This window comes from Nelumbo nucifera, chromosome 8 (genome assembly GCF_055504915.1).
Source record: "Nelumbo nucifera cultivar China Antique chromosome 8, China Antique-T2T, whole genome shotgun sequence".
Taxonomy (NCBI): domain Eukaryota; kingdom Viridiplantae; phylum Streptophyta; class Magnoliopsida; order Proteales; family Nelumbonaceae; genus Nelumbo; species Nelumbo nucifera.
Window position 1 is genome coordinate 3479162 of NC_142656.1, and position 25175 is coordinate 3504336.

At 42.9% G+C, this 25175-nt stretch overlaps 2 protein-coding genes across 2 annotated transcripts; both read right to left on the minus strand.

The window, feature by feature from the left end:
• Nucleotides 1-973: 973 nt before the first annotated feature.
• LOC104600606 (putative pentatricopeptide repeat-containing protein At5g37570) lies at nt 974-11822 on the minus strand. The gene is made up of 3 exons (XM_010263654.3): nt 11246-11822; nt 2108-10030; nt 974-1753 (listed from the first exon to the last, which is right to left on the minus strand). The coding sequence occupies exons 2-3, from the start codon at nt 3138-3140 to the stop codon at nt 1110-1112; spliced, it is 1677 nt and encodes a 558-aa protein (XP_010261956.1). The 5' UTR covers nt 3141-10030; nt 11246-11822; the 3' UTR covers nt 974-1109.
• A 2357-nt stretch (nt 11823-14179) lies between these two features.
• LOC104600607 (vacuolar protein sorting-associated protein 2 homolog 1-like) lies at nt 14180-24702 on the minus strand. The gene is made up of 5 exons (XM_019198286.2): nt 24383-24702; nt 23153-23283; nt 15908-16012; nt 14570-14830; nt 14180-14478 (listed from the first exon to the last, which is right to left on the minus strand). The coding sequence occupies exons 1-5, from the start codon at nt 24417-24419 to the stop codon at nt 14341-14343; spliced, it is 672 nt and encodes a 223-aa protein (XP_019053831.1). The 5' UTR covers nt 24420-24702; the 3' UTR covers nt 14180-14340.
• Nucleotides 24703-25175: the final 473 nt, after the last annotated feature.

Here is a 25175-nt window from a genome sequence, read left to right on the forward strand (position 1 = left end):
CAAACGCACAAGAGTACAAAACATGCATTCGGCCGGTTTGTTTTTTACTCTGATACATTTGAGCGTTTTTTATTTTCACTGATAGAATTTTGTATTTACACCACTTCCAAACACAGCCGAAAGTAATCACAATTATACCGCAACAAGAACCATTTCAACCATTCATTTAAGAGTCTGACGAACGGATGGAAATTGGAAAACATGATATGGCTTATATGGGCAACCTGCTATTTAGATGGATATGCCCGTAAGTTGATCGGATTGGTTGAAATTTAGAGTTTGTACAGTCCACGACCACGGTCTGAAGCAACCAGATCACTTGACCAGATATGGCGCTGCATGCGGCGTCATCCCATTCCCAAGTTTCTAATCCAACCTCGTTCGTTCTTTAAATTTTATGGCCAAGAAATTACCTCGCCCGGGGGATTCCCTACTACGGGCCGTTTGAGGGGATCTGAATTCATCCTATTATAGAACAAAGAAGTTTATTGTATTACCATTGCAATCCAGATCACCTGTTCATGAGAACTCTGTTTATGTCTATTCACAATACACTACCCCCTATAAATTGGAAACATCTCCCCCTGTATAATACTATGCAGAGGATGGAATATTCTGTGAACAGAGTTCTCATGGGCAGAAGATCGACTCAATGCGTTGACCACTTCACCGGATCACAGTGTACAAAGTGTAAATGCTTCATTTACATTAGTGCATAAGTATGGGAGTGTAAAATTACACTGTCGGTCCCAAGTTCAGAATTTCAGATAAAAGAGGGTTGTATCGGATTGACAGCTCACAAAATTTATGCCAAGCACATGGTTATGGATCCTAAATTATCTTTTCCATTATCTGACATAAAACATAACAGAATAGTGAAACAAGATTTATATAGCCTACCACCTACCCCAAGCTAAGCTTAGGTGACGATGAAAAATATGGGTGGTGCAAATAAATTGAATGCAAATTCGGATTTTTTTTTTTTGAAATTTACTTAGTTTTATTTGAAGAAAAAGTGTACGGGGAGTTCACACTCTTCTGATTTGCACTCCCATGCATTTGTGTGAATTGACTACTGCTTATTCACCAAAAAAAAATTGACTACTGCTTCACCTGGATATCCAGCTAAACCCTGGAGACTTTTTAATTCCTCTTTCTCTCATCAATTTCCTCATCCTTGCTGCATCATCCCATCTATTCACCGATGCATAAATATTGGCCATGAGCACGTAATTTCCAGTATTCTCAGGTTCAAGTTCAAACAGATGCGCTGCCGCAATCTCACCCAGTTCGACATTGCCATGAACTCTACAAGCTCCCAATAGAGCACCCCAAGTTCCGGCATCTGGTGTAGCCCCATTGTCCAAGATAAGCCTGTACGCCTGTTCGAGCCGCCCAGCTCGTCCCAGAATGTCAACCATGCAAGCGTAGTGCTCCGTCAATGGGACGATATTACACGTCCTAGTCATCAAATCGAAGTACTTGCACCCTTCCTTCACTAGTCCTGCATGGCTGCAAGCATTCAACACACCGACGAACGTCACCTGGTTGGGTTTTAGTCCTTCTTTCTGCATCCTCGAGAAGAGTTCTAGAGCTTCGTGGGCCATTCCGTGATCAGCGAGGGCAGCGATCGATGCACTGTAAGAGATAACGTCTCTCTTCACCATTCTGTTGAATTCTTTCCAAGCTCGATCGATGTTCCCACATTTTGCATGCATGTGGATTAACGCATTGGATACAACCAGCGTCCTATCTGAGATGATTTTGGCACCATAAAAATGTCAGCAATTCTGAATGATGAACAAGGAAAAAGAATAAAAAATGCAAATTGAACATTTTCACCTGTTGCATCATTTTATTTGGAAAATTACGTCGAGTAAGCCTGGAGATGGTATATAAGACAGGATGGTCATGAATCATGAATTCATGATCATCCAACTGGATTAACTCAATTTTGGCCCATGGATATTCAACTCCTCGTTACACGTTAGTGGGTTCGAACTTCAAAGCCTGGACAGTCGCCTTGCATGAAGTACCTTACCGGCTCACTCTCCGATCTCCCTTAGCCCAAAAGAAAAATAATGGTACAAATAATAACAGAACTTACCACAGACGCCTTCTTCCATGTGATCGGCCACTGTATTTGCCGTATCTGGATCACCAAGTTGTGTGCAAGCAGATATTACTCCAACCATGGCAACCTCGCTCACCTTTACATTTGCTTCTCTCATCTTCTTATACATCTCAATTGCTTCAGTAGAATACCCATTTTGTGCGTAACACGCAATCATCGCAGCCCAACACGCCGAATCGCGTACCGGTATCTCATCAAATACTTGCTTGGCTTCAGTCACGTCCCCGTGTTTTCCATAACCAGCAATCATGGCTGTCCATGTCACGGAGTTCCTTTCTGGCATTTGATCAAACAGTTCTTTCGCAGCTTCGACATTGCCTGCATTTGCATACCCTGCCACCATGGCTGTCCAAGAAACGACGTTGCGTTCCAACATGACATCGAATAGATGACGCGCATCGTCCATCCTATCGGTCTTGGAGTACCCGGCAATCATGGCCGTCCAAGCGACGACATCTCTATCGGCCATTTGATCGAAAACACGTCTTGCATCTTCTGCAGCCCCGCATTTTGCATACATATCGAGAAGAGCAGTCTGCACAATTTTATTACCGAAATGGCCGGACTCGACAATTCGAGTGTGTGCCTGTTTGCCTTCTTGGATTGCCTGAATGCGTGCGCAAGCACTGAGCACCGAGGAGAAGGTGAATACAGTGGGCGGGATGTCCATCCGGTGCATCCTAGCGTAGAGGGAGACGGATTGGTTAAATTGAGCATGGAGGGCATGAGAACGGATGATGGACGTCCAAAGGAACTGGTTTTCACAGTGGGGGATTCGATCGAATAATTGAGAGGCGTATCGGAGATTATTGCCGGGAAACTGGAGGACCCGCGTGGTGAGATGAATCAGGAGTCGATGATGTTGATGGGATTGGGTTCTGAGTAAGTAAGCGTGAGCCTGCTTGAGTTGTTTGAGAGTTTTACTGACTTGAATGCAGAACCCAATAACGGCTTCGCTATTGAAAGGGTGGCGCGTTGAGGCAGAGAGAAAGGAGTGGGTGGTCATAAAGTTTGATAATTTCAGAACGAATGGAGTCAGGAACAAGAATAAGTGGAACCCACAGGCTTCTATCAGATGGTTATAATAATCGGATCAGGTTAAGGTGTTGACCATCCAGCAAGAATACGCAGTCCTCGAGAAGACGCAGCAATGCAGCTCTGGCTAGGTTTTTATTCGTAAATTAGGTCCATTATTCAAACAAAACCATGGTTCATTCTGAGAGAGAGAGAGTTTTCAACTTTCATACTTCACTCTCATGGCTGTCTATGAAAACGTACGGGGCCTTGTCCTTAGTAATATTTTTAGATTTTAATAATTAATAATTTGGGAGTCTATTCATTACTCATTAAACGGCTCCATAAGAGCCAAACCCATGACGATAAAACGATTATATAATTATTTGAAGGTTTTTATTATTACATTGATCTTAATTAAACACCTCTGTGAATCTGTGATCTCCGTTTCCGTTAATTTATTTTCTGGCCTTGGAATATGGAAGCTGCTCTAAGCCCTTCCATGGCCGCTCCTTCCCCTCCCATACCTTATCAGAAAACCAATTTATCTCCTTTCTACTACAGCGTGGTGGCCATTGGATCGGCTGCCATCGTGCTAGTAGCATACAACCTATTCATTGTTGGATGTTGTTCACAACTCCGTTTCTGGAGATGGCATGATCAGAACCCATCACCAGAAGACACAAGCCTGAGTCTGAGAAACCCCCACCGCTACACTTCTGGCTTAATTTCCAGTTTCAAGTACCGAAAAGGCGACGAAGCAGCTGGGGATATCGAATGCTCAGTGTGCTTGTCAGTTTTCGAAGATGGCGAAGATGTTCGGCAGTTGCCACTCTGTAAGCATTTGTTCCATGCTCCATGCATAGACATGTGGCTATACTCTCACTCCAATTGCCCACTTTGTCGTGCCGCACTCTAACTGTCCCGCTATTGATCAGTATTGACAGAGGACAGAGCAGGAGCCAGGAGGACTTCTTTCCGACAGGGTTTAATTGCCGAACTCCGGCAGCACAGTTTTACCGTCGAGTTGTCTTTTCTCTTGTCCATCTTGTTATATACGGTGCTTCTGGGTCCGTAACGGAGTAGTGAAGAATTTATACGGCAGTGTCCAGATAAAATCTATTTTCTTTTCTCTGTGCGTCTGTGTGTATAATTTTGTATGATCGAATATCCAAAAACGAAAAGGTTGGTGATTTTGTTTGCAGTCTGTGGCTGTTTCTTACCTTTGTTTGCAGTCTGTGATAAGAGACAAGTCGCCAATTCTCAAGTTTTACTTACCAGTTGATCGGATCACATTTAGGGCATGTTTGTTTCGCAGTAACAGGGGGCTTAGAGTCTGTCATTTCAATTCCAATTATTTGGTCGGGCAGAATTGGAAATTCAGATTAGCTGAATGGGATGGCTGCTCTGTTCAGCTGGCCATGGAATCAATGATAATATTCCACGCCAGTAATCAATTAAAGTGTTGGTTTCATGTATTTTATTATTGACATGAAACATTATCATTGGTTCCACAGCCCTGCCCGCTGAACAGTCATCGTGTTCAGTTAATCCTTGCTCTTGAATTGGAATCACATTCTCATTTATGGTGGAATGTCATTCCTCCATTTGTTACAATGGTCATTCTATCCTCCTTGAGAATGACATTTCATTCAAATCAATTTCTATTCTTGATGAAGGAAGATTTGGCCCGACCTCGCAATCACTCCACGTGGCAAAAACAAATAGCTCGGCACTTAAAACAGCGTACCTAGGGCGCAAGCACCAAAGGGAAGAAACCAGCAATCTGAACTCCCTTCGAGGAGCCTGAACTCCTTACGAGGAGCCCGACCTCCCTACGAGGAGCCCGAACTCTCCCTTGGGCCCCAAGCCACACAAGGCAGTGACCCGAACTGGCCCGTCTCATGGCAGTTCGGGACACTCCCCTATCCGAACTCAAGACTTCACCTCGTTCGCCACTCCAGCACTTTGCCTCCGAGACACCGAACTGAACAAACGTACCATACCTGACACCGAGGAGGTTCGTATCCAAGGGGCGACATCTGATTGACTTGGGATCTGACGCTTGACAGTCGCACTTCAACGGTCACCTACCACCGCCACCTGCCACCGTCATCGCCAGTCGCAGAGACGGCTCCAACAAAAGGGAGCAGTGGCGGTTCTGACCAGAAGCGGGGATGACACCCGAACTGGCAAGAGACCAGAGGTAACCGTACCCAACTTGACAGAAGCTTAGGAGTGAGTGCACGAGGTGGCTATAAAAGGCCCCCTAGCCCCAAGAACAAGGTATGCAAACTTTGCGCTATCTGGTTTTATCTTGCCTTTGAAGGATTCTAACTTGAGCTTTGGAGCCTCCACACCGGGTTCCCCCCGGAGCTTCCTCATCTTCTCCGTTTCAGGTTACCCGCAATTCCGTTCAGAGGCAAGGTCGTTGACAGCTAAGATTGGCCGGATTGCGCACCATCAATTGGCGTCGTCTGTGGCAATCGGTGGGTCGGTGTCTAGGCCAGGTTGTCAGGTAGGAGATCTTCCTGCGATACGCCAAACTACTCCTGTACCGAGCTGCCCGGGGGAGCTATGCCGAGCTGCTTGTGGCGAGCTCTGCCGAGCTGCCTGGCTCCTTGGTGGTGAGCTCCTTGGAGAGCAGCCTAGCTCCTTGGTGAGCTACCGAGCTCGCGGGGTACACCGCTATGGTTCATCGGTGGGCGTCTTATGGGCGGCTAGGTCGGCCAGGTCAGATCATGTGCCAGGCCGATCCAGGTCGCGTGCAGGCCGCGCCAGGCCGGCCAGACCGGTGCCCGGGTGGGATACCAACTTGGTAAGTTGTTGTCTGGGTGTTTTCCTAGTTGTCACGAGGTGCCACGTGTCGCAATTTCACTAGAGGGCCAAATCTACCCGCATCAATTGCCCCCCACTCCCGAGCTGAGAGTAACTCAGCGAAGGAAGTAGATTTCTTTTGGCCCGTAAGTCGACGAGCTAGTAAGTGCTGATCCAATTCCTTAGACTTCGGGAGCTACCTGTATGTGGCAAGCTGCCAGTGAGGCGAGGGGTTCTCCGCCAGTTCAGTAGTGTAGCCCTTGGGCTCTGGGGCAACTTATAGTTCACTTTTGCTAATTTTGCTCCAACTGAGGAAGCGACTGGGTATTTAGCAATAGTGTGGCCCGTAGGCTTTGGGAGTGACTCGTAGTCTACTCTTCTTTGACTTTTGCCCGTGTCGGAGAGGCGACCGGGTCTTTAAGCAGTAATGTGGCCCGTAGGCTTTGCCTGTGAGGTGTCGAGCTATGATCGTGCTGCATCAGCTTCGTAATGCCGATCACCCACTCCTACAAGAAGCTACTAGGAGCTCGACCTTCGGGGGCAGCACTACTAACTTTAGGTCGCTAGCTTTCACGGGAGCCTTGGAAGGCTCGACCGGTAAGGGTGCCTATGTACTCTGTTGGTCGCCAACTCCCGCGGAAGCCACGAAGAGCTCATCTTTTGTAGGGGGGACCTTGCGGAGAGGACTGATGAGGCATTATCTGAATTGGAGGTAAGGTTGGTAGAGCTACTTAGTCTGTTAGCTCCCTGCATAGTCTTTGAGTTCATAAAAAATGTAAACTATAAGGCGATAGCTTCAATTTCTAAAAAGTGAGGACTTAGCTTTGGTAAGATGAAAACTTAGCTTTTGTAGGATGAGAACTTAGCTTTTTGTAGTGTGTTCCCACAGACGGCGCCAATTGATGTAACCGTTTCTAGTCACGTACCATTTTTTGTGATGTATAAACTTTTTTGGCTAAGTACCTCGTTATTTGACCCGGTGGTGACGTGCCTTGGTGATGAGCTACTTGGTGGCGAACTCCCAGGTGGAGAACTGCCTGGTGGCGAGCTCCCTGGTGGCGAACTGCTTGGTGGTGAGCTCCCTGGTGGCGAATTGCCTAGTGGCGAGCTCCCTGGTGGTGAACTGCCTGGTGGCAAGCTGCCTGGTGGCAAGCTGCCTGGTGGCGAGCTGCCTGGTGGCGAGCTGCCTGGTGGCGAGCTGCCTGGTGGCAAGCTGCCTGGTGGCGAACTGCCTGGTGGCGAGCTCCCTGGTGGCGAACTGCCTGGTGGTGAACTCCCTGGTGGAGAGCTCCCTGGTGACGAACTGCCTGGTGGCGAGCTCCCTGGTGGCGAACTGCCTGGTGGCGAGCTGCCTGGTGGCGAATTGCCTGGTGGCGAGCTGCCTGGTGGCGAACTGCCTGGTGGCAAACTGCCTAGTGGCGAGCTCCCTGGTGGACTCATCATTTGACCTGCTCCTAGGCGGTCTACAACTCAGAGAATGGTGGAGCTCCCTGGTTCAGCGCAACCCGACTACCCTCTGCATGAGGTGATTTCCTCTCCTTTGTAGGCGGCGGGAGCGGAGGGACCTGCGAGAACTGAATCAGGGGACCCAGGGGTATTTTCTCGGCGGGGACTCTCCGATGCCTAAGTTAGCATTCTGATTACAGAGAGCTTGGAGTGAAATGAGAGCTTGGAGAGAAATGAGAGAGCTAGAGGGCAGGGGTTACCATCCCTTTTCCCCTCCTCCCCCCCTTTGGGGGGTGAGGTCTTTATATACCAGAGTCCTCGCGGGTTAGGTGGGTGAAAAGCCTCCAAACGGTAAGACTCGTCACATCCCGTCAGAACCGGGGTACGGTGGTGAACTCCTCAAGGTCGTCAGGCTGGCGCTTGTGTCAGGCGGCCAGGTCGGCGCCTGGACCAGGTTGTCAGGGCGGCGCCTACGTCAGTCGGCGGATCAGTGTGTAGGCCAGTTTGTCAGGTCGGGACCTTGTTGAGGAGTTCATGTAAAAGCTTAAAGCCCGGGCGAGGAGACAGGTAATATGCCCGCCTACGCCCGGGGAGGGGACCCGCTTGCTTCTTAAGCATTAAGATTGAAGAGAAGATTCCAAAGGAAAGCTCTCTTCGCAAAATAAGGAGATTGTCCCCACCAAATTTCGAATGGAGTTCGGGTGAAGCTGGCCGACCATCACGCCGAAGTGGTTCAAGACCTCGACAAGGAGGGGATGGAAAGGCAATCGCAACCCCGCGGCAAGCTTCTCCCGGAATATCACGATCTCATCAGGACCGTGTTCCCAAGGAAAGCTACCCGAAGGTATGAAATAAGCGTACTCCCTGGGCAAGTTATAGTAGGTAATGAGGGATTGGAGCCCCTCAGGCGTCATGGTCGAAGGGCCAAACTTGTCTAACATCCGACCCCGACGAGAGGTGGACGCCAAACTACCCGAAGCACCTCGGCCTACGAGTTCGAACTCTTCCTCGAGCTCTACCTCCGGCTCGCTAGGGCTATCAGGGGATGCAACTCGGTTCGTAGAACCTGCATCAGACCCACTGGAAGGACTATTTGAGCTATCCAAGCTAGAGATCGAGGAGTAAGATGGATTCCAGGAAAGTACTCACCCGGAAAAAGGCTGTAGACCACGGGAGCTCGGACGAGCAAAAGACCTTGAACGCGAACTGAAAAAAACCTGGACGTGAACTGAAAAAACCTGGATGCGAGCTCGAGAGAAATACAGAAGTGACAGGGGCTAGGGCCCCCCCCCCCCCCGCTATTTATACTCACAGTGATCGAAAAGTGACGACTTAGATCAAAGCCAATCCGACGGCCCACAGTCGCACTGACCGCACGTCCCTTGAGACCGAGACGTGATTGGCGCACGTCTTTCTGAAATTGACAAAGCGCCGGCGCATGTCTTCCTGAAACTGACAGAGCGCCGGCGCACGTCTTTTCGAAACTAACGGAACGCCAGCGCACGTCTCCTCACAATAAAAGCGGCAGCGGCACGTTTTCAAATTTGAAAAGACGCCTGCTGTCGCGCCTCCCAAGTGGCGCACTTTTTTGAAATTTTGAAATAAAGCGCGCGCAGTCACATCTATCAGCGTTTAGGCAAGTTGGCACGTTTCCTACCTTTTGGGCGCTCGAAGAAACCCAAGGAACCCTGACAACGCACCTCGCGCCATCAGAACCAAGATTCAAAGTACAGGGCAAATCCACCTAACACCTTGCGAACTCCCCGTGCCAGGGCAAGACCCTTAGCGCGAGGAGTGGGGGGCAATTGATGAAGGAAGATTTGGCCCGACCTCGCAATCACTCCACGTGGCAAAAACAAATAGCTCAGCACTTAAAACAGCGTACCCAGGGCGCAAGCACCAAAGGGAAGAAACCAGCAGTCCGAACTCCCTTCGAGGAGCTCGAACTCCCTACGAGGAGCCCGACCTCCCTACGAGGAGCCCGAACTCTCCCTTGCGCCCCAAGCCACACAAGGCAGTGACCCGAACTGGCCCGCCTCATGGCAGTTCGGGACACTCCCCTATCCGAACTCAAGACTTCACCTCGTTCGCCACTCCAACACTTCGCCTCCGAGACGCCGAACTGAACAAACGTACCATACCTGACACCGAGGAGGTTCGTATCCAAGGGGCGGCACATCTGACTGACTTGGGATCTGACGCTTGACAGCCGCATTTCAACGGTCACCTACCACCGCCACCTGCCACCGTCATCGCCAGTCGCAGAGACGGCTCCGACAAAAGGGAGCAGTGGCGGTTCTGACCAGCAGCGGGGATGACACCCGAACTGGTAGGAGACCAGAGGTAACCGTACCCGACCTGACAGAAGCTTAGGAGTGAGTGCACGAAGTGGCTATAAAAGGCCCCCTACCCCCAAGAACAAGGTATGCAAACTTTGCGCTATCTGGTTTTATCTTGCCTTTGAAGGATTCTAACTTGAGCTTCGGAACCTCCACACCGGGTTCCCCCCGGAGCTTCCTCATCTTCTCTGTTTCAGGTTCCCCGCAATTCCGTTCAGAGACAAGGTCGTTGACAGCTAAGACCGGCCGAATTGCGCACCATCAATTCTCATTCAGATTTCTGTATGAATCAAACAAATAAGAGGAGTAAATCCAAAGGATTTTTCCATTCAGACTCCAATTCTGATTCCAACCCTTAATTATATTGATAATTGAGATACGGATGGATCTTATTTTTGGATGGAAGCAGTAGTTATATATATTCTCAAATAGGTAGTAGGTGGATGAATATACAACTTGTATATAGTTGATTAAACGAGCCTACAATGCAAATGCAATGATCATGCACACAAATGAGACTGGATTTGCTCCTTACAAAGCATGCCTTACATTGACCTCACAGCATATCCTAATGGGGAACATCTCCCTTATTTATATTTATTATTCATAGGAAGATATTTCCAATACAGGACTGAATATGATTGTGAGATCGGTGTAAAACGTGCTGTATGAGGAACATATACCAATTCCACACAGATAAGATTACACATTACCAAAAAAAACAAACGGTAGCAATGGCAATAAATTAAAGGGTAAATTTGTTAAACTACTGTTATGGTTTAACTAATTGATTAAGTGTATTTTTACTGTTTGAAAATTGACTAATACTACTCTTAGTGACAATTGACCAACTCTACCTTGTTCTTAAAGTCAATTCTCCGTCACACTCTACGCACATGTGACTCTACATGATCTATACAATTTTTTTTTAAAACCCAATATTACCCTCGTACCTGAGCCCCCACTCTCTCTCTTCTAATACCTCCTCCCCCTTGCCTTTGTCTCTTTTTGGTCTCTCTCTCCATTCTCAACCTCTAGTCTCTCTCTCCCCTCCGCCCCTCTGTTTTCTTTGGAAGAGGGCTTATTGCCGCCGCCGGAGCGAGAAAGGGGTGGCGCTGATTCTCCGCTGTGTGCAGCTGCCAGCCTTCACAGGGGCTGACGAAGCCAGCCTTCAAATGAACTCGTCCGACTACCAACGATATTTCCTATACATTAACAGCGAAACCGAGGAAGCCTCCGCTGCGACAGAAGAGAAGAAACCCGCCGTTTGTTTCAGCGGTTGTGGTCGTGGTGTTCCGAGTCTCTGGTTATGTCCAGTAAACTCGGCCGGCCAGATGATGGAAGAGCTCCAACTTCAACTTCGTCGCTTATGTAAATTTTCCTACTCTAAATTTTATGTGGACTACTTACCAAGTTACCATTTGAACGATATAGTAGTTGTAACAGTCGTAAAAATTCTCTCGAAGAAGTAGAGAGAGAGAGAGAGAGAACATACCGGAGCAACGTTTTCCGCTGCGCCGTCCATCCTCACAAAAGCAGAAGAGGTCCGTTGTAGAATTGGAAGAGTAAGCACAATAGCCACCAGATTCCTCACACGCAACGCAATCTCCAATGTCTCCCCAATCTAACTCAAACCCCCTTCGCAAGGCCCTGACAAACCCATCCGTCATACTGAAAACATTCGTAATCGCTTCCTCCATAACCGTGGTAACCACTTTTGGCGCGCAGTCCCTATGCCAATCAAGCCTCTCCGAAATCTTGTCTGACTCGAAAACCAAGGACTGGTTACCGCCGGATGCAAGGCAGGATAAATTCATGTATTTGGTGCGCTGGTGAGGGTGACATTATGTTTTGCCTTTGGACATATTGCACTGCCGGTAAGTACGTGGGCGTCGATCAAGGAGAGGGTCTTTGTTTCATAATTGATGCCGGTGACATTGTAGGTATCAGTGGGTGCAAAAATGACAGGGATGCAAGTGCTGAAATCAACCACTGAGTTCAGTGTTTCTTTCTCATTTTTTCTGTTTTATTTTGAAAATTTGAAAAGTAATAAAGGGTAAAATAATTTTTGTCTTTTTTATTAAGGGATAGTGTGTGTATTTTCAAATAGTAAAGATACACTTAGTAAATTAACTAAATGGTTTAAAAAATTTACCCTAAATTAAATAAAATATCTGATGGACCTTGTCTTCATGCGTAAACACTACCTGCTGCTATAGCGTAGGTTGTCCCCATGTGACTTGAGCCAAGCCTACCTTGCCTAACACGGCAACCTTTACATGGTATACTAGCTACAAAGTACAAACTCAACTTTGACCCTTCGGAAAAACTTAATTTGGCTGTTTTGCCTGCACTGTTACGAAGACATCTGATGAGGAGTGTGGGTAAAATTGTACTTATACATCACTTTTTAATTGAAAAGATAACTAAGGACCTGAATTAGTTAAGATGTCATGCCCAGAGGATACCAAAACTTGGAAACAGCCAAAGTGATCTCAAAATGCCTCATCCCTTTCTGCCATTAGAAGTTCTCTGAATGCAAGATTCAGAACCAATCTCCCGATATTTCGTTAGCTAGCTTAGCTATACTTTTTTAAATGAATCTATAATATTCGATAAGGTTAAATCACATTTAGGATGCGGATCGCATTGGACTAAATGGGTTTCTGGAAGCTACGTGGAATGAATTATTTCGTTTTGTTTTTTTCGTGGAATTTGAAGGTGCAACTTTATTATATTTGTAAAATGGAATTTTTTAATAAATAAATAAATAATTTTGTTTCTGCTTTTATTTGCGGTGTTTCTAACTTCTAAAGGTGCATTAGCCTCATAAGCCATTACTTTCTAAAATCCACAGATATGGTAAGATATGATATACTTATCACCAATTCACCATGATTAGAATAAGTAAAACAGGTAGATTTTCTGTTTTAGAATCTCTTTATGCTCATAGTTTGACTACAAAGTTGATTTGTGAACTATATTTTAAAAAATTCTGTATGAAGTAACCATATGACGAGGTTAACTTTGTCCTAGCGATGCTAGGTTGGTCTCCTGTGTCAACTACAATAAATTGTGGCATTGAAAAGCATTAAGAGCCTGTTTGGTTTGCAATCAGAATTGGAATTGAAATTCCTTTGAATCAGAATTAAAAGTCTATTCCTCCATCTTGTTTGGTTTAGATGGGAATTGGAATCAGATTCCATTAGAACAGATTCTCATTTTCAAGGGAAGGGGAGGGGGAGGCAAATAGCCATTTCCTCAAATGGAAAAAATGCCCTTCCACTAGGAATGGGAATAAGATCTTGATTCCACCCAACCAAATGGTAGGAATGGACCATTCTGATTCTGATTCCAGATCCTTATTCCTGTGAGCCAAACAGGCCCTAAGATCATTTGCCTCTAACCATACTAAAACCATTCCATTGCCATAGATGTGCACCTGCCCCTTGGATTTGGATCTACTCCAAGCCTTGTCACATTAGGCCAGTTAGTGATCTAGTGGCCTATCAATTAACCAATTATTTAAAAAGGCATATTTGAGGCACGCCTAGGTGCATAGGCAAGGCACATTTTAGGCTAGGTGCCTCGCCTAGGTCCTAGGCACAACCCTTTCAAAAAGGTGCATGCCTGATGCACCTTACACTTCAGCCCAAGCGTACACCTTTTTAAAATTCTGTATTTTTTTTTTTTACCCTAATGGCTGGTTGGAGCTCCACCCCAGAACTGTGTGCCATGCTCCTTGAGGCAAGTCCAAACAAGTCCATGTTAAGGTCTTAATGTTATTCATTCGTTCATCCTATTAAAATATCTTCTTAAAAAGCAATTAAAATTATAAAATCATTATTTTTTGTGTAAAAACTAAGAATTTAAGACCCTAACATGAACTTGTGCGGACTTGCTTCAAGGGGCATAGCACAAAGGTGACTCATATAATCATAAATATAATATGTTTTATATCACATTTAGCTACGTTAATTAATGCAATTGAGGAAAAAAAGAGATTGTAGGTTTTACATGATTGAAAATGTTTTATATGTTTGATTTTATTTCTAAATTCACATTTGAATATACTTTATATGTTATGTATTTTAATTTTAGATAATATGTTTTTCAAAACATTTATTAATGTTTCAAAAAGGCCAGGCGCAAATTGACCCCTATGCGGCTATGCCTTTTTTGCGCCTTATGCTTTTAAAACACTGCAATTAACAATATACCCAGATTATAAAATGCTGAGTGGAAATAATCATGAACTCTTTCCAGTTTAGTACACAATTTTTACATCTTCTCTTCTGTTTACCTTTGTTGTTCTATGAATAATTAAATAAACAGAAAAACATGTCAATTTGTACTTGTGTCTATGCACGGTGAAAAGACAAAAAAGAGGCAAGAGGGAAAAGGGCATGACTTTCTTCTGGAATCCGAACTATCGAATGCCAAAATCTCTAGTATATGTAATTTCATTGAAGTCTTCATTCTTCCCAACCTAGACTTTAGTGAATTCAGGCATAATTTCACAAATATTACAAACTATATTCTATATTTCCATTTCATCGTCAACTCCTGTTTATTTCATGAGAACAAGACTTACATTCTCCTTAAATTGTCTAACCTTGCCTGTAGCTCATTGTCTATCCCACCATCCTCGTTACCCGTTGATTCAGCTTGTGCAACCTTCCTCTGTGCAGCTGGTGCAGTGACTGTTGCTGAGGGTGCATTCAGTAACTGCACATTAAACGAACATCCCATTGTTATCGTCACACAGATACACCCGTATATAAAGGAATACCTACATACATAAAGTGAAAAGACATACCTCTGAATTGGCGTCAATACCTATCTCATCAAGCACCTGGTTCACAAGCTCTTCTGTTTCTTCCTCTTCTTCATCCCCTTCCAAAGCATCATCAATTGCATCTCCCATAACCTCTGTGACCATCTCCATTTTCTCATTCTGCCTCTCAAATTCTTGCATTATCTTCTGCAATGATGGCAAGTTCATCTGTCTATTCATCTGTCCCATCGCCTTTGTAACACCTTTCATGGCCTCCCCCATTGCTTGTGTTGATTTCAACGTCTGAAAATTTTTTACCACAGCTTTCAGCTTGACAGGGTTAGTTCACAGAAACTTTCTTTAACTTGTGGACTCTGTACAACTTCATGGCCAAGAGAGTATTAACTGATTCTATGGTAAAAGCAACTAAATATCTAGAAGCCCCCAATGTGATTAATTCTGCATTAACTAAGCTGGTCATTGCACTTCTTTGCATAAGAACTTATGCTTATTAATTAGAAATTTCTCTAGACATAAGCAGGTGCCTCTATATTTATTAAACCTTTTTTTTTCAGTTGTTAAAAAAAGAAAAGAAAATTACCAAAGCTAGTTCAGAAATAGTGTATCCTATCCAAAACTCCAGAAACATAGAAAAAAGTTGACAAAACCCCATAAATTTGCTCAATAAATTGAAAGGAAATGATCACAGAATGAGTCTCATCAAAATCATGTAAAGACCCAGAACAGAAAATATAACCCTGTGCACCTGAATAGGAAGTAAAGAAAGCATTGAGATGCATATTTATAGTACAAGTGAACAATTTCTTTTACCTCATTCAATCCATTCAGTAATCATAACAAAAGAATTCAAACTTGTTCTGGACCTTCCATGCTTCCAAAAAAATCTCCAAATTATGTCTTCCCCATTTCTTCTACTGTTAAAAGGATCATTCACCATTGCTTGGTATAATGCTCAAATCTCATGCTGACAAGTTTACAAACTCATGCTTGAGTATGGGATGGCTACATTGTGCAATAAAATGACGAAGGTTAGATCTGCATCCAGTCCACCTTTCCCAAGACCCTGGATGGCCATGACTAAAATTGGGTAATGGCCCTTCTTTATTTTTCCGGCATTGCTGTTTATTCTCCAGAAAACATCATAGGAGGATAAAACATATAGAACAGCCAATAACAATCAGCTAGCCACAAAAAATTACATTGCATACTATATTCCACCTCCAAGTCCAATATAATTCAAAAGATAAAAATATAAACAAGCAAGAAGTAGCAATCTGAGTGGTGAAGAAAGTTGAGAAACACCAAGAGGGTATTTCAAGGCATACATGCAACAGAAAAAACAATAACTACAAAATGTACCTGAATTCTAAGAGCAACACCTTGAAGTTGCGATTTAAGCTTGTAGAACTTTTCGATCTGATGCCGTGTTCTAATGAGATCTTTTGCCATTATCCTCACGGCTCCCTGAGAAAGAAAAGACAATCAGCACAAGATTTGGTTCAGATGATCATCAAGCTTCTCCCATTTGGTCATTAGTTGTGCTACCCATATATACTTACCTGTAAAGAGACTGGGCCAAATGGGTCCTAGTATCTTCTCTTGTAATATTTGTTCTATTTTCCTGTTAGCTAATGGGCCTCTCTCAATGGGCCTTTTATTTCTTTTTGTTTGATCTCTTTATGTTACTGCCTAGCTGGCCGCCCACTTAAGGGCATACTTGTAATTATTTTAACATTAATTTTTAGTAAAAAAGGATTAGAGAAGAGAGGGAAGGATTACTCGAACCTTTTCTTCTTCTTCCTCCTCCTCTTTTCTCCATCTTCTTCTCTTGTACTGCTGCTCTTACTTTTCTTCCTTCTTTTTCTCTCTAATTTTTCAAGTTTACACCTATTTTTGAGGACTGGTTGACATCTTGGTATCAGAGTAGGTTTCTTTCTTCTTTTCTTCTTCCTCTTTTCCCAAACACCCTTCGATTAAGAGAGTGTATAGAGAGATAGGCTCTCTATAGCTCAAAGGATCTCTGGCCTAGTTGGTAGAGGGTTTGGAGAGTTTAAATCTGGCTGGATATTGCCAAGAAGTGGTGTTGTTTTGTTGCTGCCCAAAACCCTAGCTGACCAGAGATTTTCGAAGGTACAGGTAAAGGTGAAGCCTTGGGTGTGGCGCTCTATGCTTGGGAGGTGTCTTTTGACTCCTAAAGGAGGGCGGTTCAGGTTTGGAAGAAATTGGGAAGCTCTGGTAAGAGCGGCTGCATCTTCTCTCTTCCTCCCTGACAGCTGAACGGAGTAAAACCCTAGTTTTCAAGCATCTGGGTTCTGGTTTGACTTCAAGTAAGTTTATATAGACCAAATTTCTGGTTCTTTGATTTTCGTTTGATTAATGGAGCCATATAGAAGTGAGTTCAAGCAAGTGTCGGTTTTCGGCCTCGGCTCGGTAGATTCCGTTTTGACTGGTGTGACCACAATCAAGCTAGATGGGACAAATTATCTTGCTTGGGCACAGTCTATAAGAATTTATGTCTGTAGTAGAGGAAGGGTATCTCACAGGTAGTAAAGTGAAACCCGAAGAGACAGACCCTGAATTTGAGAAGTGGATGCAGGAGAACTATACAGTCATTGGATGGTTGGTCAATTCTATGCAACCTCATATAAGTCAGCATTATCTCTGGATGTCTTCGGCTAAGGAGATATGAGACAGTGTTACTGAGACCTATTCACAGAAGTTGAATGTAGCCAGAGTCTACAAGTTGAAAAGTGACGTGAAGAATCTAAGACAGGGGGAGAAGAGTGTAGCAATCTACTATTATATACTGAAATCCCTATGGCAAGAAATTGATGTTATGGAGATAGTTGTATGGGAGAGTAAGAATGATGCTGAAATGTATAGGAAGTTGGTGGAGAGAAATAGGGTGTTTGAATTTCTTACTGGACTCAACCCTGAGTTTGACATCATTAGGCAAAATATCCTCGCCAAAGATGAGGTTACTCTTTCCCAGGCATACGCTATGATAAGCAGTGAGGAGAGTAGGCAGCAGGTTCAGTTACAGAGTTCACCTACAGAACACTTTGCACATTCTGGAATAAAGCCAAAGGGTCCGACTGAGAAAAAGGAGCAGATATGTGAATATTGCAAGAAACCGAGGCATACAAAGGACACTTGCTAGAAGCTTCATCCTGAGCTTCTTCCTAACAGATTTAAGAATGACAACAGTTCTGAGAAGGGCAGTCAGGCAGGAAAGCCTAAGACAACTAATGTTGCTACAGTACCTAAAGGAGGAAATAAGGAGAGTGAAGAAAAATCAACCATTGAGCAGTTGGCAACAATGAAGGCAGATTTTGAAAAGTATGGGAGGCTGCTAAATCACTTGTAAGCTACTGTTTCTTCATATCACTCTTCCAGCAACACATCATCATCATCTGCATTTGATCACTCAAGTATTCGTGCTTCTGCAAATCATGCTTCAGTTTCAGGTAATCATAAAATCCCTTTGATTATTGATTCCGGTGCATCAGACCATATGACCAGCCTGTCTAATCTCTTCTGTTCATACCACCTTCTCTCTGGTAAAGAGAAAATATCCCTTGCTGATGTGTCTCTTGCTCCCATTTCTGGTAAAGGGGATATAAAGACCTCTGACACCCTTTATTTACCCTTTGTCCTTCATGTCCCTAAACTTAATAAAAACCTTTTATCTGTTAGCAGCTTAACTAAATCCATGAATTGTAGCATAATCTTTTTTCCCACTCATTGTGTTTTTCAGGACCTGCAATCTCAGAGAATGATTGGGAGTGGCCATGAGGCGAACGGAATATACTTGCTGGACACACTGGATAGAGCTTTTGGACCACCTCATGGAGTTGCCTTAGAGTCAGTCTTGTCAGAGTCTATTGACAAAGTCTTGTTATGTCACTTTCGGTTTGGTCATTTGTCTTTTTCTGCTTTGAGTCATTTGTTTCCCGATATGTTTAAGGGAGTGTCTTTATCGAGTCTTCATTGTGAGTCATGTGAACTGGCAAAGCATTGTAGACATTTTTATTCAATAAGCAATAAAGATCTCTTTCTCCTTTTCATATTGTTCACTTTAATGCATGGGGGCCATATCATTTGCCAATTATGGGGGGTTACAGGTACTTTATCCTTTTTATTGATGACTACTCTCGTTACACTTGGATTTATCTCATGAAATCCAGGGATGAAGTACCAGCTATTGTGCAAAAATTTCATGAACTCATCCTCACCCAGTTTAACACTCGGATCAAAATATTCCATTCTGATAATGCTAAGGAGTATTTTGAGAAAAACCGTCTCCGCCTATCTTGAAACTTTTGGGGTTATTCATCAAAGTTCTTGTTCCTACACTCCACAATAGAACGGAGTGGCGGAAAGGAAGAACCGACATGTGGTTGAAGTTGCCAGATCCCTCCTGTTTGCATCCCATGTTCCTATAAAATTTTGGGGAGATGCTGATCTTACTGCTACCTTTTTGATCAACCGTATGCCCTCCCGGGTTCTTAACTTCAAAACCCCCTTTAGCCTTCTCTTCCCGGATGATGATATTTTTTCTCTTCTTCTCCGTGTTTTTTGGTGTACTTGCTATGTGCATGTTCACAGCCACCAAAGGCACAAATTTGAACCTAAGGCTCAAAAATGTGTTTTTCTGGGATATGCCTCCACACAGAAGGGATATTGCTGTTTTGATCCAGTTAGTGGCACCCGCTTTGTATCTCGGGATGTCACATTTGCTGAGTTGACTCATTTCTTTAGTATTTCTCCTGAGGGGGAGACATCTGAAGAACCCTTTGCTATGTCTCCAGCTGTTCCTCTTCCCATTCCTCGAGTCCTCTCATGAGGTGTCCACTTCTCCCATTGGACCTACCTCCAATATTCCAGTTCCTCCTCATTCTCCTATAAATCCTCCTCATCCTATTCTCCAAAGGTGGCACCAAAGGCACAGGTTCAGACATGAGCAAGTTGTTTCCACTCCTATAGAAGAGCCTCTTGCTCCTCCCATCATTACTGAGGTAACAGGTCAGCCTTCCTCTGACCCATCTACATCTTTCCCAAACCTTGACCTTCCTATTGCTCTCCGCAAGGGCAAGCGGAAGTGTACAACCCATTGTATCTCAAAACACCTGTCTTACAGCCTTCTCTCTCCTTCCTACTACTCTTTTCTTGCTTCTGTTTCTTCCCATGTGATACCCAGGTCCGTATCGGAAGCTTTATCTAAACCTGAATGGAGGGATGCTATGATGGCTGAACTGGATGCTTTGCATAAGAACCATACCTGGGATATTGTTGACTTGCCTGACGGGAAGGAACCAGTGGGTTGTAAATGGGTGTTTACCATTAAATATCACTCTGATGGATCTATTGAGAGGTTTAAGGCTAGGCTAGTTGCTAAAGGCTACACTCAGATGTATGGTATTGGCTATCTTGAGACATTTGCTCCTGTAGCTAAGATGACCTCAGTCAGGGTTTTGTTATCTCTAGCCACTACTTTTGACTAGCCCCTAAACCAGTTTGATGTTAAAAATGCCTTCTTGAATGGAGACCTACATGAAGAGGTCTATATGTCTTTGCCTCCAAGGGTGTATGGGAAAGAAATGCAAGGCAAGGTGTGTAAACTACAAAAATCTATTTATGGTCTCAAACAGTCTCCTCGGGCTTGGTTTGAGAGGTTTAGGGCTGCTCTTGTCTCCTTTGGCCACACACAAACTCAATCTGATCATACCCTGTTCTTGAAGAGATATGGCTCTCTGGTGACCTTCTTGATAGTTTATGTTGATGATATTGTGGTCACGGATAATGACACTCAAGAGGTCAATAAACTAAAAAGATTTCTCAACTCTAAATTTGAGATCAAGGATTTGGGAGATCTTAGGTACTTTTTGGGCATTGAAGTTGCTAGATCTAAGGATGGTATCTTCATTTCTCAGCGTAAATATGTCCTTGACCTCCTTGCTGAGACTGGTAAACTTGGAGCTAAACCAATCTCCACTCCTATTGATCCTAATCATAAGCTATCTGCTACAGATGGTGACCTTTTATCTGATAAGGGGGTGTTTCAGAGACTGCTTGGGAAGTTGTTATATCTTTGCATGACTCGGCCAAATATTTCCTATGCAGTAAGTGTTATTAGTCAATTTATGCATTCTCCCAGAGATACTCATTTAGCTGCTGCAGAAAGGGTTCTGTGTTACTTGAAAGGTACTACAGGGAAAGATATTCTATTTGCCAAACATGGACACATGAAGCTGGAAGCTTTCACTGATGCCGATTGGGCATGATGTATTGATGATAGGAGATCCATCTCAGGTTATTGTGCTCTGGTCGCTGGGAACATTGTGTCATGGAGGAGTAAGAAACAGTCTGTAGTTGCTAGATCCTCAGCTAAAGCAGAATACAGGGCAATGGCACATGGTGTGTCAGAATTACTGTGGCTATGATCCCTTTTAGAAGAATTGGGGGTTGATTATAAGAAGCCAATGATGCTCTACTGTGACAACCAAGCAACTATCAATATTGCACATAATCCTGTTCAACATGACAGAACTAAGCACATTGAAGTTGATAGGCATTTTATAAGGGAAAGAGTTTCCTCAGGAGAAGTTTGTTTGCCATTCATCACATCAGACGAACAATTGGCTGATATCTTGACCAAGGGAGTTCCAAGAGGGAAAATGACACACTATATAAGCAAGCTGGGCATGATTTACATCTATGCTCAGCTTGAGGGGGAGTGTAAAGAGACTGGGCCGAATGGGTCCTAGTATCTTCTCTTGTAATATTTTTTCTATTTTCCCGTTAGCTAATGGACCTCTCTTAATGGGCCTGTTATTTCTTTTTGTTTGATCTCTTTATGTTACTGCCTATCTGGCCGCCCACTTAAGGGCATACTTGTAATTATTTTAACATTAATTTTTAGTAAAAAGGATTAGAGAAGAGAGGGAAGGATTATTCGAACCTTTTCTTCTTCTTCCTCATCTTTTCTCCATCTTCTTCTCTTGTACTGCTGCTCTTACTTTTCTTCCTTCTTTTTCTCTCTACTTTTTCAAGTTTACACCTATTTTTGAGGACTGGTTTACATCTCACATAAACAATCTAAAAGTATATGTAGTTGAAAAGTGTTGTAAATTGTGAATTGCAACATTTTGCAGATGAATAAGTATCATTTATTTGTATCATCTTGAGCACTTCTGATATAGCCCATATTAACATATCGAATGGTTAGATAAAAGAATAGAGAATAAAATGGTTATTTTGAGTGATAGGAAGCACAACTAGCATTCATGTAGAAATGTTCTTTTCATGACACATTTGTTTGTGTCATCTTAAGCACAACTAATCTTCTCTTTCTCTCAAAAAGAGGGCCAATGAAATTAATATATTTCCAAGGGCATTTAAGGATTACATGGCTAGTAGAATCAAGTTCTAACCATAACTGTGAATTCCACATCTGGTCTTGATGACTGAATGCAAGAAACTTTAATTTCAATGCATAACCTCCATGAGCATCCAAAACAATTAAGAGGATGTCTGGGACATGGTTAGCTTTTTGTTTAATCTGGTTTTGAAACACAAGACACCTTTTATGCATTTGTGAATCTCATCTTGTAGTTTTGGAACCACATACCCTGTTCCTGGATCACTAAACACCCCAATTTTTTGAACACTATGAACACTAGTGTTATCAAGTAGACAACAGTTTTCTTTGAGCTAAGCATGACATCTCCATTCCTTTTAAAGCTTTTTTTATTACACAAGATCATCTTCATTGCTTCTGTCATATCTTTGTTTTTGCATATAGAAAAATTGTTTCCTATGCTTTCCTTATTTGACCAGCTATTGAAATATTATCCACTTCCAAGATGAGCTCTAATTTATGTAAGTAGCAAGCATAAATCAGATATGCCAACCATGACTAACAATTTCATTCTATGGAAGTATTATATCCTCTGTCAAATTGTGAACCCTTAGATCTTTCTATTTACCTAAGCATGCACCCTTTTCAACCTTCATTTAGCTCATTCAAAAGCTTCAATGTGCACTGAATCAATCCTTCTTACCTTCCTTGGTCCACACAATCAAATCACCTTATTCCACTTTCCCTCATTTTGCCACCTATTGGATGGGAGCTACCCATAGGTTCCCATGAATACACATATTCCTACTATTGTATTTTCAAGTCTTGTCAAATAACATGTCAGTACCAACAATGAACCACATTTAGTCATAGTAAGGTATATTGGATTAAAATAAGCTATAGTAGCTTAGAGATCATATGTAAGCTGTCTTTTGCCATTGGGGAGCTGAGACTTATTTGAAAGTTCACATGCCTGTCAACCATGCAACTTAGACGCACTAATCAATTCTCAGACAAATACAAAGTGTTAGGCACACTGAACCCAAGAAACCTAATGTATTATTGCAACCAGTTGTTCATAGAATGCCACACAAAAGTTAACAATGAATATAACAACAAATAGTTAACACTGTTTTGCCAAACCATACACAGCTTAGATCCATGTTAAAACTCCTATAAAGATTAACTGAACCACTAAACCATGAACAATTCATGAAAACAATGGTATGAAAAGAATAATATACCATCTGCCCTTGCTTGGCACTTTTCTTTATCTCCGCAATAAGCTTCTTCTCTTGTGCTTGCAGACCTTGTCTCTCCCTTTCTATTTCTCTAATAGATTTGTCTAGCATCCGCTTATTTTCCCGCAGGAGCTCTGCACAAAATAACCATTGTTAAAAGTGGCTCATCTAGGTGAAGTTCTGGGGGTGACTAGGCAGGAAGAGAAACCAGAACAACAGGGTTTCTAGGCTAACCATTTAAAGTAAAAGTCTTTATTTTCTTGGGAATCTGGATAGTTGAATAAGAAAATACCCATGTGGCCCTATAAGATGGTCAAGCGTTTGGTGGTTGGTTTATATTTTTACAATGATTTTTTATTAGCTTAGAGTAAAAATCATGCCCTTGTTTCTCATAATAATTCATCTCCTTGCAAAGTAGAGTAAAAAATCATAAGCCATTTGTTTGCTTTTCCATGAATGACAATTGATATTTCAAACATTGTGTAACCTAATAGAAAATTATGATTTAAAATCCAATGATAGGATACTGTATTATGTAATATGTACACATATTTCATATAAATACTGCATCAAAATTCATAACTGTCTAGTGCAATGAAAACATATACGTTTTTATTAGTACAAATAAATAATGATTTTCCATATTAAATTTTCAAGCAAAACCTGACTAGGTTTAACACAACTACTGATTAGCCTCAGAAACCTTATTTGAAAAATGTCAGAATTAACATCGATGCTTACCATAATTACACAATATTCCACCCAAAAGAACATTTTGCAAAGAAGAATCCCATATTTACAAGCAAAAACTGATATTGAACTAAACAAGAAAAGTAAATAACTTCTTTTCCCTTTTAGTTCACATTTTTCTACAACTAAGGAAAAGCGATCGGCCTGAATGCAATTAAAGAACATTAGAAACCCTAAATTTTCAGGGCGTGATTGAGCAATTATCGAAGTCTTTGGTGTTCTGCCTTTCAATCCAAGTGATGACTAAAAATTTTGTTTTACGAAGAAAATTGATGTTCGATCCTCTGTACTACTCAGTTTAACGGGACCGTCTTAATATAAAAAACAAGATAAGCTAAAATTAGAGAGATCTAAACCCAGACAAATCCTGGAATTTTTGGATTCAGAACTAAAGTTTGGAGCAAAATAATCAAATAATAAAATCACGTAGAAATAAAAAACACGTGTATGCATGTAAGCATAAGCAATGCGAGAACTTTATACCAGCAGGGGTCTTCTTGTTGCCGAATAGGAAACTCATCTTCTTCTTTTAGTTTGCGAATTGCGATCGTATCAAGCAAAGCTCTTCCACAGCCCCCTTTCTCCGATGCTTCACCGCATTCGGAATCGGAGGTTTGCTTTCGAAATCGATCATCTGACTTTTCTTTTGTTTAGCTTTTCATCGTATGCTTCTGTTGTTCTTACGCGGTATCGCAGCTGGGGAATAAACCGGGAAATTGATTGGCGGGTGTTTGGATTGAATGGGCATTCCTCCCGTCATCGTTGACACATGGCGCCTATATAAAACAGTTGGACCCACCCTAGAAATCTTAACTCCACCCTAGGGAGGGTGGACTGAACTATAAAACCCCCCCAAAAAAAACTTGTTAGTTGTTACAACCAAACCATCATGCTGTATCTACTAAACTCCACGACAAGCTGCTTAGCTGAAGTCAAGTTAGGTCGTAAGAAGGTTCCTCAGGCTCTGGTTCAATGGTCAGAAAATGTAAACTTTTACCGTCTGAACTGGTGAGGTGGAATAGGAAGGCTTTCTGCAAATTCCTGGATAGGATAAAAGACATGCAATTACAGTTAAACATTGAAAGAGATGCTCCAAGATGTTCCTATAATCAATCAAGAATTCATAAGCTTGAACAATAATTGGACGAAGAACTAAGGAGAGAAGAGATTTTGTGGGGCTCAAAAGTTAAAGACAGAATTGGTTAAAGCTTGGAGATAAGAACATCAAGTTTTTTCATCAAGCAACTTTGAGAAGAAGAGCTAGGAATAAAATAAT